General features: G+C 31.2%; 1 protein-coding gene across 2 annotated transcripts; it reads left to right on the top strand.

The window, feature by feature from the left end:
• The first annotated feature begins 1,089 nt into the window (after nt 1-1,089).
• LOC134708538 (uncharacterized) lies at nt 1,090-14,369 on the top strand. Of its 2 annotated transcripts, XM_063569167.1 has the most exons (10): nt 1,090-1,249; nt 2,789-2,950; nt 4,018-4,125; nt 7,098-7,690; nt 8,675-8,882; nt 9,589-9,672; nt 10,640-10,913; nt 12,001-12,100; nt 13,124-13,206; nt 14,002-14,369. In XM_063569167.1, exons 2-10 carry the CDS (start codon nt 2,815-2,817, stop codon nt 14,054-14,056), a joined length of 1,641 nt encoding a protein of 546 aa, XP_063425237.1. In that variant the 5' UTR covers nt 1,090-1,249; nt 2,789-2,814; the 3' UTR covers nt 14,057-14,369. The 2 variants fall into 2 exon arrangements, with proteins under 2 accessions (XP_063425237.1, XP_063425236.1); XM_063569166.1 differs by lacking the exon at nt 13,124-13,206.
• Nucleotides 14,370-15,714: the final 1,345 nt, after the last annotated feature.

The raw sequence follows: 15,714 nt of genomic DNA, 5'->3' as shown, positions 1-15,714 counted from the left end.
ATTTTTATCTGGATACTGCAGTAAATTTTTTTGATAAAGGATAGGATTCATGTGCTGAACTTTAATTTCTATGACTTGAGACCATATCATACCACTGTATAGCCACGTACAGTAGACTTATCTGAATAAAATATTCTATGTAGTCACACACCACTCGAAGCTCTATATTATTTCCAATGACTGATGTAGGGCCTATTACTTTACTCGTGGAATGTTTATACATGTACTTTTTGTTGTAAATAAGAAATTCATATAAACTCTGAACATGATAAGGGAGCTACCATTTGATTTTTTATGGGGGGGGGGGGGGGGCTAGGATGAAATTTGAAAAAAATAGGCAGGACAGGAGTTTTGAGTAAAAAAAAAGTCAGGATGACAATTTATGTAAAAAAAAGTCAGGATAAACTAAAAAAGAAAAAGCAGGACCGGATAGAGTGAAAAAGAAAAAGGCAGAACAGAGATTACAACTAAAAAAAAATGCAGGACAAAATTTTTCATCCTAGCCCCCCCATAAAAATCAAATGGTAGCTCCCTAAGTTTATCAATAAAGACAGTTGAAGTATGCTGGTAGGGTGTAAATTTTTTTTTATATCTGTCGTTGATAGAAGTGGAAGTGGCGGATCCAGTGTGGTCCGGGACCCCTTCTTTTTTGGACGATCAATGCATTTGAAAGGGGACATGTACAGAGTAGTTGAACCCCCCCCCCCCTTTTGTGCTGGGGTAGGACCCCCGTTTTTAAATGACTGGATCCGCCACTGAGTGGGGGTCTTGAATATATATTTTCCTCAAGGTAGATACTTGAAAAAAATATTGAGAAATTCTCTTTTTCAATGAAAGAAAATAACCAATCCTTAGCCAATGATATGATAGAAAAAATGATTAGTAAATATAGTGACATTCTAAATATAAATGTCTTTTGTCTGCACGAAAGTCGTTGACCATATATAATAAATACGTTGTGTACACACATCGCATCATTCGTGTGATAAGCTTTGTTAAGAGGTCATTTGAACCTGGCACACTTGGAGTTGCGGGTTTTATTTCGTTTGTAAACTTGTTAAATGTTTACACCACGTGGTTTACACGCAGGTGTAACTTGACTGCCGACTTGGTGTGTCATATCAGTCAAGGTCAAGGTACACACAACATGTGTATAATACAATGATATACTTTGTGTCAACTGTTCACACTTACGACTGTTTTGTGTAAAGGGTAAACGAAGGCTATTTAATATATAACATACTAACAGGTCAGTATCATTCGTTTTAAATGGTAATATTTTATGAGCAGTATAAACCTTAAACAACATTCTGATTCAAGAACACTTCGTGTCCTATTTTGATACGCCATACGGGATCATATGGCATTTGTGTGAAAGGATGTATTTTATAGTTTATTGTGGCATTCGGGGTACATGCCATTGATAAATTGGTAGAGTGCATCATACTCGAAGGGGGGCAGTAGGAAATAACTTTAAAAGAGAAAAAAAGATATGTTCCCGGCTCCGTCAAAATAGCGATTTATATAGAGTACAGCCACGGGCACTCGTCTCAGATTGTCCCCCCTACTTTTCTTCTGAGCTTTCATAAGGTTCATAAAAAGGGGGGGGGGGGGGGGGGTCTGAGACGACTGCCTGTGAGTATTGATATTCGATACAAATTTGAATTCAGATTTTCACTATAATGATTTTGAATAGAAAAAAAAAAGAAACATTACACATGTAACAGTTTTAAAATAAACTGTTTTGAATCATTTATTTACAAATTACCTTCAATTGACATGCTTGGCATTTGCATTTTTAGAATGCATATATATAAAATAAGTTATATTAAAATCATGAAAATTTACAGTTTATATTACTTTCATAAGACATGTAAGAGGACTCTATACATATATGTCTTTAGAAAAAATATAAAACACTCCAAGCACTTTAAGCATGCTTAAAAAATCTACAGCAAAAAGTCAAACTAAAAATTCAAGATTAGAAAATATCTGAAAAAATTATTTAAATTTTTTTTTGTAATAATAGTAATAGTATAGTACATTTGTAGATCATAGTAAGCTTTCTGAAGCCTAAACAAAAACTATTTGTATTAAAAGAGCCTCCTGGCCCTGGGGAAACTAAATATTAATCAAATTTGATGAAAATGTAATACACTTTCCAGTGGCGGATCCAGAAATTTTCATAAGTGGGGGCCCCACTGACTGACCTAAGAGAGGGCCCCCACAAGTCACGCTTCAGTGATTCCCTATATAAGTAACCAAAAAACTAAATCCGCCTATGTTTTCAGCTTCTGTGAACCAACTTCTCGAGCGATTTATTTTCGTGACAGATTTATTTTCGCAACTTTTGCAAGTAGAAAAATAACGTAAATAAAAATTGTCACAAATATGTCAATCTTTGATCTTTCCTTAATAAACTTCATCAAGTAAATCAGATAATCACGAAATTAAATAGCCGGGAAGAAGGCAAGAAAGGGTAAAACTTGAAATTAAGTATCCGTGAAAATAAGTTGGTTTACAGTATTCTTTAGTCATCCCCACCCCCAACTCTGTAACGTCAGAGTATATACTTTCATCAGCAGGACTGTTTGTTACGTGAAAATTCAAACATCCCACAATACATAAAATGGGTATAACTTTTTTGTTTCCATTTACCATGTTTACATGATTTAGTAGATGTTTTTCTACCCTATTAGTAAATCTTTACTGAATTCAGTGAGTTGACATCTCTACTTTCAATAGACATAATTGACACTATATTTACATATTTTTTTTCTATCTTCAGATTATTTTTCATGCAAACAGTAGAAGATGTTAGATTTGGGATTTGTAAAGAAAGATTTTACATCTTTGATTGGAAACATTCATCCATGGATGCTGAGTCATTTTATAATGTGGTTGGATATTAAAGTTGCAGAGTACAAAGTGTACGGCCATATGGTTCTAGGTTTGTATATAATAGATATAGGAAGATGTGGTATCATACGTATGAGTGCCAATTAGACAACTCTCCATCCAAGTATCAATTTATAAAAGTAAATCGTTATAGGTCAAGGTACGGCCTCCAACATGGCGCTTTGGCTCACACCAAACAGCAAACTTTAAAGGGCCCTAAAGATTACAAGTGTAAAACCATTTAAATGGGAAAACCAACAATCTATTCTTCATATATATATAAAAAAGAAAAATGAGAAACACCTATGAACCACATAAACAGACAGCAGGTTTCAACCACTGAACTCACTTAGGGCATGTGCAAACAAATGCAGCGGGATTCAACGTTTTAATGGTACCAAACCTTCTCCATTTTCTGAAACAATAGTATAACATCAGAACATAGAAAGACACACTATAAAATATCAATTTAAATGAATTAACTTTTAATATATATACTTAATATACATACACTGATACATGTTTAGATGAACAACATATTTAGTGAGCATCTTTATTGTTGACTCATCAAGATACATGTACTTACAAAATTTATCTACATTTTCGTATGAAAATAATTTAAGAAGATGTAGTATGATGCCAATGAGACAACTCTCCAAAAAGAACCAAATTACATAAAGTTAACATACATATACATACAATGTAGACACAACGGATGGCCTTTAATAATGATTAAAACCCATACTACAAAGGCCCAAAAAAGACAAATGTAAAGCAATTCAAAAGACAAATGAAAGAGAAAACTTGATGTGTGTATTAAACAATAAAAGGAAACAAAACGATATCAAAAATGAAAAAAAATTGCAAAACTTTTCATTTCTGTTCTCTAATACAAGTTGAACTTATACACAAAACTTACTACCACAAAACTCTGATTACAAAACTTGGGTAGTATCACTGCTACTGTTTTTCAGTTATGTTCCTTAATAACTTTATATGATATGCAAGAGAGACACATTCCCCATTTATTCACTTGTCATCTACAATAATGATATAATTCTGATGATTATAGAAGGAAATAATTGTGTATTTTCAATGTGCGTGTTTTGTTGTTTGTAGATGATACTGCCAATGACACCCCACAATGGTTGAGAGGTAACAAGTCATCTGATGTAACAAGTATTGAGAAGTCACATGAAAATGAGGAGTCAAGGTCACATTCGGAAGGTAACTTATGCAAATTTGATCGATTATATGTTCATAGACATACCTTAGATAACACATTGTACATACATTAAAAGGATAATGGGGATAGGTGGACAGTTTGACAAAACACAAAATATCATCAACTACCAACTTTTTATGCACCGGCCGTAGCCTTACAAATTTTACCCTTGTCCCCTTTATAAATTGAAAATTTGCAAAATTTTTAGTTGCCATTCTGTAACTTACATGTAAATTTGCCGGAACCAAACATTATGAAATATTTACTTAATTCTTATTGCCACAAAACTCAGAAATGAAGTTGAAGAAGATTCAATTAAAACAAATTGATTTTAATTTTGCTGATTGTATTTTTGTGGGTTTATATGTGAAAAGTACAGTAGTGAAATGATAAATAAAAACTGCATCTCTGAATTCAAAGATTTTTTTGCACAAACACTAAGAAAATGAAGAATTTGAGACATTTCATTCTAAAAACATTCTATTATAAAAGTAATTTATCTTCAGTTATCTCTCATTATGTTTGAATTATCTACCCTTATGTGGCAGAGTTGAACAAAATAAATCAAAACAAAAATATTCTTTTTTGTGTGAAAAGCCATTAATATATATGATACCATGATAAAACACATAATTTTTTATATAAATTGATAATATGAAGAATCTTACACATGAAAAGAATCTTACACATAAGTTACACATGAATTTAATCCTACTCTTGAAATTTGCACATATGCATGTATATTAAAATCATATGAAACTTCAAGTTAAAAAAAAATGATGCATTTGATATTTATAACTAATTGACTAGACTTAATAATTAAACTTATGCACCTGTTTATAAAGATTTACATGATATACTTTTTTCTCAAGAAAATTATATAATTTGTCCAAATTTAGAAGAATTTACGTTTTTTAGAATACTCCTTTAGAGATCAGGCTTTTGCCATCACTTGGCGTCTGTTGTCGTCGTAAACTATTTCAAAGATCTTTTCCTCTGAACCATTTACAACCAAACTTTAGCTGAATGATCCTTAGGGTATCTAGAGTTAAGATTGTGTTTTATTTTCCATTTTGTGAATAAAAACATGGCCGCCATGGCTAAAAATAGAACATGTGGGTAAAATGCAGTTTTTGGCTTATATCTCAAAAACGAAAGCATTTAGAGCAAATTTGACATGCGGTAAAAATTTTCACTAGGTCAACATCTATCAGCCCTAAAAGTTTCAGATGAATCAAACAACCCATTGTTGGGTTGCTGCCACTTAATTGGTAATTTTAAGGAAATTTTGCAGTTATTGGTCATTATCTTGTATATTATTATAGATAAAGATAAACTGTAAACAGCAAAAATGATCAGCAAAGTAAGATCTACAAATAAGTTAATATGACCAAAATTGTCAATTGACCCCTTAAGGGGTCCTTTAATGACAATTTTTCACAATTTGTTCATCATATTTGCTAACTTTAAAAAATCTTCTTTTCTAAAACTACTCAACCAAATTCAACCAAACTTCAACTGAATCATCAGTAGAGTGTATAAAATAAATTTTGTGTTTTATTTTCTATTTCGTCAAAAAACATGGCCGTCATGGCTAAAAATAGAACACAGGGTAAAATGCAGTTTTTGGCTTATATTTCAATAACTCCAGCATTTAGAGCAAATAAGACAAGAAGTTAAAGTATTTATTAGGTCAAGATCTACCTGTTCTGAAATTTTCAGCCGAATTGGGTAACTGGTTTTTCAGGTATATTGCCTCTGAATTGATGGATTTGAAAGAAATTTTGCAGTTTTTGGTTATTATCTTGAATATTATTATAGATACAGATACATTGTTAATAGCAAAATTGTTGAGCAAAGTAAGATCTACAAATAAGTCAATTTGACCAAAATTGTCAATTGACCCCTTAAGGAGTTATTGCCCTTTAAAGACTTTTTCACAATTTGTTCATCATGTTGACTTACTTTAAAAAATCTTCTCCTTTGAAACTGCTGTATCAATTTCAGCCAAACTTAGGCTAAATGAGTTTCAGAGTATCTAGTATAAATTTTATATTTTATTTCCTTGTATGTCAAGAAACATAGCTCCTATGGCTAAAATAGAACATAGGAGAAAATGATTTTTTTTTGCTTTTAAAGAAAATAGGACGATTCAAAGAACATTTAAATAAATTGAAAAGCCAAAATAATCATTGATAAGAGATTTACTTGCTTCCAGTAATCATTTTGCCACTATTTTTGTATATGTAGTTAACTCATCATCACTTTCTCATAAAAATCTGGTACTGTATATGCATGGATCTGCTATTGAAATAAACTTTTATCTAATTGTACATTTTAAACATGTGCTCAATATCCATACATCTTTGTTGATTGTTTACTTTAAGGTGACAATCAGTAAACTATGGTTTCAAAACACTTCAATTAATTAACTGCTATATTTTTACATCATAACAGACTGAGAGATTTTTTTGGAAGATTATATATATATACACATGCATTGGTTCAAGAAATGGATAAATATTATTTCTCACCATTCACTTGTTTCGTATGACTTTAAAGATCTAGACAGATTGTTAACTGTTATTTCAAAATTCAAGATGGAGGAAGGCACCCCAGGTATGTTACGTATTCTAATGCAATTTGGATGTTACAATGATTTTCATTGGCTAAAAGTTGCTGTCAAATCCACAGTTGACCAGGCGTAACTAAGGAGAGACCCGCCATTTTGAATTGATGAATCAACAAATGTTCGATTACTAATATATAATCGAAAATAAAACAACACCTACCTCAAATTCACCGTTTTAATGTAATTTTATCTGAATTTGAAGCGTACAGGTAATGTAATAACCTCCAGTTTGTAAGTTTTCATTTGTATGACGTCACGTTTAGCCATGACGTCTTTGTGCCAAAATCATTTTGAGGCTGTTTTTGATTTCATTAACAGTATACATTTAGCCATCTTTTGCAGGATCTTCAAGTAGACCAATTCAACCATTTGTGGAAGATTCACCTTCACCTGTCAAGCAGACTAGATTGAGTACATCATCATCATCACTTAATCAGTCATGTGATCAGGGTAGTTTTCCTCAGTCTCACCAAACACCACAAAGACAAATATCACCATATTCACACACACACCAAAGTTTGCCTACATTAGTAAAACATTCTCCAATGTATAGAAAGGAAAAACCAACATCAGCCGAGCCTCATAGTGAAAAACAAGCGATACCATGTGACAATGAAAGTAGACTTGCACATTATGGAACGAAACAATTCATGGACATGATTATAGAGAGAGACTTCACACAGGGACTTAGAAATACAAAGGTTTCCCAGATACAACTTCAGGAAAGATGGTCACATGAAATTGAAAAAAGTGTCAACAAATCTGGAGTCATAAAGGACAGAAGTTTATCAAGTCAGTCAAGTTTTGATCCGGTTCAAGCTTCTAAACAGGACCTCCCGTCAGAGACCTTATCTAGAAGTACTATAGTTCTAAATGAACCAACAGAACACATCAAGGAGCTCCAGAAAAGACTCTCTTATGCAGGTTCTCAAGAGGTAAATTTTTACTTTACTTTAATCAGAAACTTTACTAATATTAGAAAATTTGGTACCATAATTAATGATGAAAACAAAACTGAATAGCTTCTCCGTCAATAAAAAGTTCATATCACTTTCAATTTCTAAAGATATTTCTTAAAATTATACATACATCAACTTGTTATTCATGTTATTGTTGTCAATGTAATGTAATTTATTATAAATAAATTTGCATGATAAACACAAATAAACAAATATGATATCCAGGCCTATATGTAGACACACCATATTTTGAATACACTAAATAACTTTTTCTTTTATCTCTTTAATAGAATAAACTAAATGGAATACTCCTTTTAAAAATAGAGATCAGGATTTCCAATATACATGACCTTGTGACTCATGAGCCTTTTCTATAAATTAAGATATATTGAAAAATATCTTTAATTTTGTATAAGTTTTGATCATACAGTTTAACATGTTTAAGAATATTCTGTTTTATATTTAACATTCTGGACAGAAAAAATATACATGTATACATGTACACTGCGTTTATTGGTGTCCATAAGAAACAATATGAGAATCTAAAAAAAGAGAATGTGGTATGATTGCAATGAAACAACTCTTTACCAAAGACCAAATGATATAGAAGTTAACAACATTTGGTCACTGTACAGCTTTCAACAATCTGACAATCAGCAAATATTATGTTTTCTGGTCTGTGCATCTGTTCGTCCGTCCATTTGTTTATCTGTCTGTAATGCTTCAGGTTAAAGTTATTGGTCAAGGTAGTTAATGATGCAGTTGAAGTCCAACCAACTTGAAACTTAGAACACATGTTCCCTATGAAAATGTATGATATGAATTTTCTAATTTTATTGCCAAACTATAGTTTTTATCCCAATTTCATGGTCCACTGAACATAGAAAATGATAGTGCCTGTGGGGCATCTGTGTACTATGGACACATTCTTGTTTTAAACTCAATTATTTTATTATTCAGGTACCTGGGAAGAATCCTGGAAATATTTCATCAGAACCTACTATTCAAGATATAATAAAAATAGAATTATCTTCTGATGAAGAATCTCAAACAGGCAATCCTGAAGGTCAACAAGGGCAGATAACTAGCTTAGATACTGGACAGACTGATACTAATTTAGATGGCTGCATGGGATTTGATCCAAATGACCATTTATTACAGGAAACTAGTAAGAATGTATTTTAATGGTTTTTGTTTACTAGATGTGAGATCTAGAGAAACTCAAATAGAAAACATTTATGATTACAATGAAAAATATTATTTGATAAAAAGTATTATAAAAATTAGATGTGGTATTATGAACAATGAGACAACTCTCCATCAGCATGAACAGAGACAATATTGATACATGTAGGTTCCTGTAGGGCTATATAACCAAAGGGACCTAAAAGTAATAGCCAAATTCATCTAAGGTCTTTATGTTTTCATAGGATTATATTCAGACCTAAGGCTAAGCAAACCATGAAATCAAATATACACGAAAATTCATTTTTTTCGCAATCTTCTAAAATGGTACATGTTCATCTGTACCTATGATAATAAACGAATTCACATGGATAAGATTATAACTTTTGTCTAAACTGCGATTAATACCATGTCATAGTTTTGTGTCAGTATTGTTTTATTTGTGTCTTGTTTTGTCCTCAAAATAAATAAATTTTAAATGAACTTCATAATGACATTTCTATTTGACTGATAAAATCTTCTGTGAACTTGACTTCAAGTAGGTTTTATATAATATGTCTTACATGTCTTAGTGTAACTCTACAGGATTAAAATAAAAACAGTTGATACTCATTATCTGGTATCATGTTTCTATCATAATCTTTACCAGATACTCAATACCAAAGACTTAGCTTTCTTTATTTTTTTAGATTTAAAGGAATTAGCAGATGTTAATATTCCAGTACCTGTAACATTATACTCAAATGATATCAGACCAACAAATCAAATAAATGGTAAGGTTATTAGTTTTCTCGTTTGAAAATAACATAAAATGTCAACTTATCACCTCTTGCCACCAACAACTGACTTCACCAAGAAGATAGCAAATACAATAATGAACAACACATGGTCAATATAAGGGAAATACCATTTGAATTTTTTTTTTGGAGGGGGGGTGAAATTAAATTTAAAAAAAAAAAGTAGGACAGGAGCTTGAAATAATATAATAAATTGGCACAATGAGCAACTTGGCAACAATAAAAAAAGGGCAGGTTAAACTTTAAAAAAAAATGCAGGACTGAATATAATGAAAAATAAAAAGGCATGACAGATATTACAACAACAACAAATGCAGGACAATATTTTTCATCCTAGCCCCGCATTACAGTTATTGTTTCCTCTACATATTGCCCATTCCTATTCTCAATTTTATACTAACAAGTTTTCCTGAATTATCCTGGTAAATTAAATTGTCAGTGGAAATATTTGTTAGGAAACAGCTAGAGTTTGTAATGAATTTTAGTTATAGAAAATGTAAGAAGTCAGTCAATAAAACTCACCAAAGATACAGAGTTATAATTTTATATGCAAAATTCTCATCAGTGATGCTTGAATAAAAATTTAAAAAGTTAAGTTGAAGGGCATTGTGCAACAAAAATTCATAAAGGTTTTGCCAAATACAGCTATGGTAATTTTTTCCTAAGAATTTTAAACAATTCAATGAGACACAATAAAATAATTTAAACAAAAGACAATTGAAAATGTTAAAGGTTTGCATACATATCTGAATTTTTGCCAATGATACGACTATTAAGCAGAGTTCAAATGAAGTGGATGTTTGTAACTAAAGTTATATGCCACTGTTCAGCTTTCAACAATGAGATAAACCCATAATTTATAGTTCCCTAAAAAAAGGTATAAAAAATGTTGAACAATTGAAACTTTAAAAAAGGTTCATTGTTATCGTATTGTGTATTTCAGCTGTTGGAGGGATGGAAGAAGAGGCATCTTGGAAAAGTAAAAAATGGGAATATTTTGAAAAATTACGTAAATCACGAGGTTCAAGTTATATGGGTGCGAGAGTTCACTCTCAGTCATTACAAACTGTATTACCTTTTCCTGATCCATTCCCATTGGAAAACCTTCCATATGGAGCCAGGGCAAAGGAAATGATTAATACGGGAATAGTCAGCAGGCCAGGGAAAATGCAATTTCTAGACACAATCTTTAATGAAGTTGTTAAATACACAGGATTGTAAGTTAATCTTTTTAAATGTCTATAATGCTCTTTGAAAAATTTGGCATTTATAGTAAAGTTTGTCTATTTGTTAATCTACTCTGCATAACTTTAAATCTAACAAATATTTCACAATGTTAAGTTGCATGAAAAAACTGCCTTTCTTATGCTGTGACTATTAGTACACTATAACAGAGTTATGAGACTTTGTCAATTTCACCTTGATTGTTTTGCTTTCAACCATAACAAACTAAATATATATGTTTTGCAATGTTTGGCCAAGGCAAATTTAATATACTTTTCTTGGATTTGACTATTTTTTTTTACATTCAAGTATAAAAAGGTATCTATCTTCAACAGAGATAGTGTTACAATTTGTACATTATAAGTCTTATAATTTAATTTGGATGTAACACGTCTTCTGATTGGCTGACTGTGTTTTGTATTTCAGGCAAAGACACAATTTTGTCATGTGACCGTGACATCGTCAATGTATTTCATGATTTACTCCGGTTTATAATTGAATTTTGAATTAAATTATAAGGAATGACTGTAATATTTTGTCTGTCAATTTGAAATAACACAAAAAATGTGGTGCCCACTTTAAAATAAGTTTGCACCACATTTTTGATGTTATTTCTTTATAGACAGAAAAAATATAACAGCCATTCCTTAATTATTATTGTGAACATTGTAATATCTTCATGTTTCTTTGCATAAATTATAATTTTATTGTATTTAGACTGATAAATAAATATTGTATATTTACTAAACCCTGTACATTATTATAAGTATTGTACATTTGTGGTTTAGCATATTGTTTCTTTTGGTATTAATGTAATGTAAAAATGAAAAGATGCGGTATGATTGCCAATAAGATAGCAATCCATTAAAGACCAAAGTACAAAGATATACAGACAATTAAAGGACATTCTTTACCTTTCAACAATGAGCATATTGTATATTTAGCAATAGAAGCCCCAGGCACCACAAATTAAGAAACAATTCAAAACATAGTTTGATTTATACTATTTATATATCAAGAAACATTGCACACATTTGATTTACAACATATTTGTTGACTACTTTTATTTTCTGTTTACAGATATCCAACACCACAACAAAAAGTAGAAGTTGCTAAAGCCATAGTGACCACTTTTCCGAAGCTTGACCAGAAAACCAATCGAGGTCAAGCATCATCTCTTGTAAGTTGTGGTTTATTTTTCTCTCCTGTGCAAAAGGAGTTATGCCCTTTTGAAATAAATGTTATATGGAAAATTGAATTGTTAGAATGTTTATGTTTACAATTTTTGCAAGATTTTATAAAATTTATGTCAAACTTTTGCATCAGCAATTTCAGGGATGATTTGGAAAAATTGGTGTCACAGAAATATTTTTAAAACTGTTATGAACTTGGAAATATTAAATTTATTGGAATTTGCATTGCATTTCCTCTTAAGCCTTCATTTCTCTGAGATATTAGTAAAACTTGAACAACAGCAAAAAGTGTTTTTTTTTAAATATTGGCCTTGGAACATGTGGAAAGAGGAATATGTGCAACGCTGGGCCTTTTTAAAAAATAAGGTGCTTTTTATGTCAAAATTAGACATACATCAAACTGTACAACTACATGTTGTTATACAATGTTATATTGTAGTAAATACATTTTTTTAGAAAATTTATTTTTATGAAATCGTCAGTTATATTTTATTGTGAGTGGATAACACATGGTGCTCATTCTCCATTTCCTGGAATTTTCTTGGAAAACATTATTGACTTTTCAACCTAACATCAAGCCAAAAAAAGATATTAAACACAATTAAAATCCTTATTTTGTTTGTATAATTATTTGATTATGGTTCTTTTAAGATCAATGGCAAATATTTTATGTATATTTGATAATAAGACAAGAACAAAATTAATAAATAATTTGTATCAATTGATATGATCTAGTTGAATATTACCTTTATGGTTAGGAATTCAATTGACCAGGGTGATTCATTGCATGAGGATAGAACATTTAATTTTTGGGCAACATATGGAACCCTAAGGAGTTTGGCCAAGGGTTTAAAGGCATGCAGAGAAATTCAATGTGGTATATTCCCTTTTTGTAAATGAGGATAAAACAAGGATATCAGGTTATATTCCACAATAGTTTTAACATATTTCAAAAATAGTATAATGCCAAGAAGGTGGTGGTTAATATTTGGATTATTTTCTATTTTTAGGACCAGTGGTTAAATGTATTAAATGATAAATTCAGAAATGAACGGAGAATGTTGCACCATGGTCCATATCTGAGTAGGCAAAGGTAGTTTTTATAAAAGCCTATATTTTATATACTGGTACAAATTCACTAAGTAAGAGTAATATTTCAAGCTGTTGGAAAATTTTAGCTATTCAAACAGCTGTCAAATTTTGATTTTTTTTCTTCTTCTAGTTTAATTTGTTTGTAAGTTAGGTTTGCAAGTTTTTTATTTGTTAATAATTACATTAGATGTATGTTTCATTATAATACGTTATTCTGATTGGCTAATTGCACATCACATGTTATTCCGTAAGCAGTTGCATGAGACAATAACATTTCATTCATGATGACACGAGGTCCCACAATAAAGTGCACGGGTGAATTTAAAAATTAAACTTCATGAAAATCGTGTTTTTATAATCCTAGCTAAAAAATGTAATTATAAGTATTGAATGCTTCTTTTTGTAACTTTATAGGGTTGTAAAAGCGTTGACCGTGCGTACATTTTTAGAATGAAGTGCTTCCGCGCTTCATACAAAATGTACTTCGGTCAATGCTTTTACACCCCAATAAATTTACAAAAAGAAGCATTCAATTTTTAAGTACAAAATTCATGATAATTATTCAAAGTCAAAATTTTCTGTTTGTAACTGAGAAGATTTATTACCTGGTTACATACATTTAGACTAAATACATCTTTGTACAGTATTTCTTTTTTTTATCTTACTTTTATAATATCCATTGACTTGACCAGTCTCATTTTAGTAATTCTTATAATAGAACATTGTTTGAATGAATTATGTAGATTTTTCAGGGAAAGTATTTAATTTTATACAAAATTATAATATTATATTTCAGGATTCCTGGGGTACAGTCCTCAGTGACAAATACAGAAATGAAAGACGACTCTTGAATCATGGACAGTTTTATAGAAAACCTATAAACTATGTAAGTCCTTGGAAAAAACGGCAGAAAATTTCTCAGAAACACACTTATACTCTGTCAAGACATTCAGAAGAAACACCAGAGATCCAGGAATTTCAAGAAGAGGCTCAGAATCTAAATTTAGAACTTCCAGATGATGAACTATCAAATGCCATAAGTGAACAGTTGCAAACTTTAGTTTCTCAAACAATGGGAGATAACTCTGTAATGGATATAGACATTAAGACAGAACCAGTGGTTATAATAGAACCAGGTGGTCAATAAAAATTATCAAAAAGTTATTGTTTGAATTTTGTAATAAGAATCATCAAGAAAAAAGACATTAATTACCACCTTTTACTTTTTTGGGGAATTGGGAGGGGGAAATAACCTTTTCATTCATTCAGGAAAATAAAAAAAACTCTCACTGTCTCAGACATATAGTTGATCAACATATATTTTGATACAAGAGTGCACACACTGAAATGTCTCGCCTTCTTTAACTAATCATTGATTTTATGTTGATAGTCCTTAATGTAAAGCTTTATTACAACTGTCACAAAAACTTAACATTAACCAAGAAAACTAAACATTGATCAATTCAATGAACCATGAAAATGATGTCAAGGTCAGATAAACATGATAAACCATGCCAGACATGAACAGCTAACAAATTCTTCCATACAACAAATATAGTTGACCTATAGCTTATATTTTAAGAAAAACAGACCAAAAGACAAAAATTTAACAATGAGCAATGAACTGAGAGAATGAGGTCATGGTCAAACAAAATCTGTGCTACTGACATGTAGATCATAAAATATTTACATACACCAAATATAGAAGTCCTATACTTATTGTATTAGAAAAATAGACCAAAACTCAAACACTTAACTTTGACCACTGAACCATGAAAATGAGGTCAAGGTCAGATGACACCTACCAGCTAGACATGTACACCTTACAATCATTCCATACACCAAATATAGTAGACCAATTGCAAACAGTATAAGCAAAACAGACCAAAACACAAAACCTAACTATAACCACTGAACCATGAAAATGAGGTCAAGGTCAGATGACACCTGCCAGTTGACATGTACACCTTGCAGTCCTTCCATACACCAAATATACTAGACCTATTGCTTATAGTATCTTAGATATGGACTTGACCACCAAAACTTAACCTTGTTCACTGATCCATGAAATGAGGTCGAGGTCAAGTGAAAACTGTCTGACAGGTATGAGGACCTTGCAAGGTACGCACATACCAAATATAGTTATCCTATTACTACTAATAAGAAAGAATAAAAAAAATATTAACTTTTTTTTCAAGAAGTCACTGAACCATGAAAATGTGGTCAAGGACATTGGCCATGTGACTGACGGAAACTTGGTAACATGAGGCATCTATATACAACGTATGAAGCACCCAGGTCTTCCACCTACTAAAATATAAAGCTTTCAAGAAGTGAGCTAACACCACCGCCGCCACTGCCGTAGCCGCCGGATCACTATCCTTATGTTGAGCTTTCTGCAACTAAAGTCGCAGGCTCGACAATAACCATGGTTTTGCATGGCCTTTGTTACAGTTTAAGAAGCAAATACTGCCAAAATATAAATGTTGTACAGTATTATATTGCTTCG

The sequence above is a fragment of the Mytilus trossulus genome, chromosome 2, assembly GCF_036588685.1.
Source record: "Mytilus trossulus isolate FHL-02 chromosome 2, PNRI_Mtr1.1.1.hap1, whole genome shotgun sequence".
Classification (NCBI taxonomy): domain Eukaryota; kingdom Metazoa; phylum Mollusca; class Bivalvia; order Mytilida; family Mytilidae; genus Mytilus; species Mytilus trossulus.
This window is presented reverse-complemented; position numbering and strand designations above follow the sequence as displayed.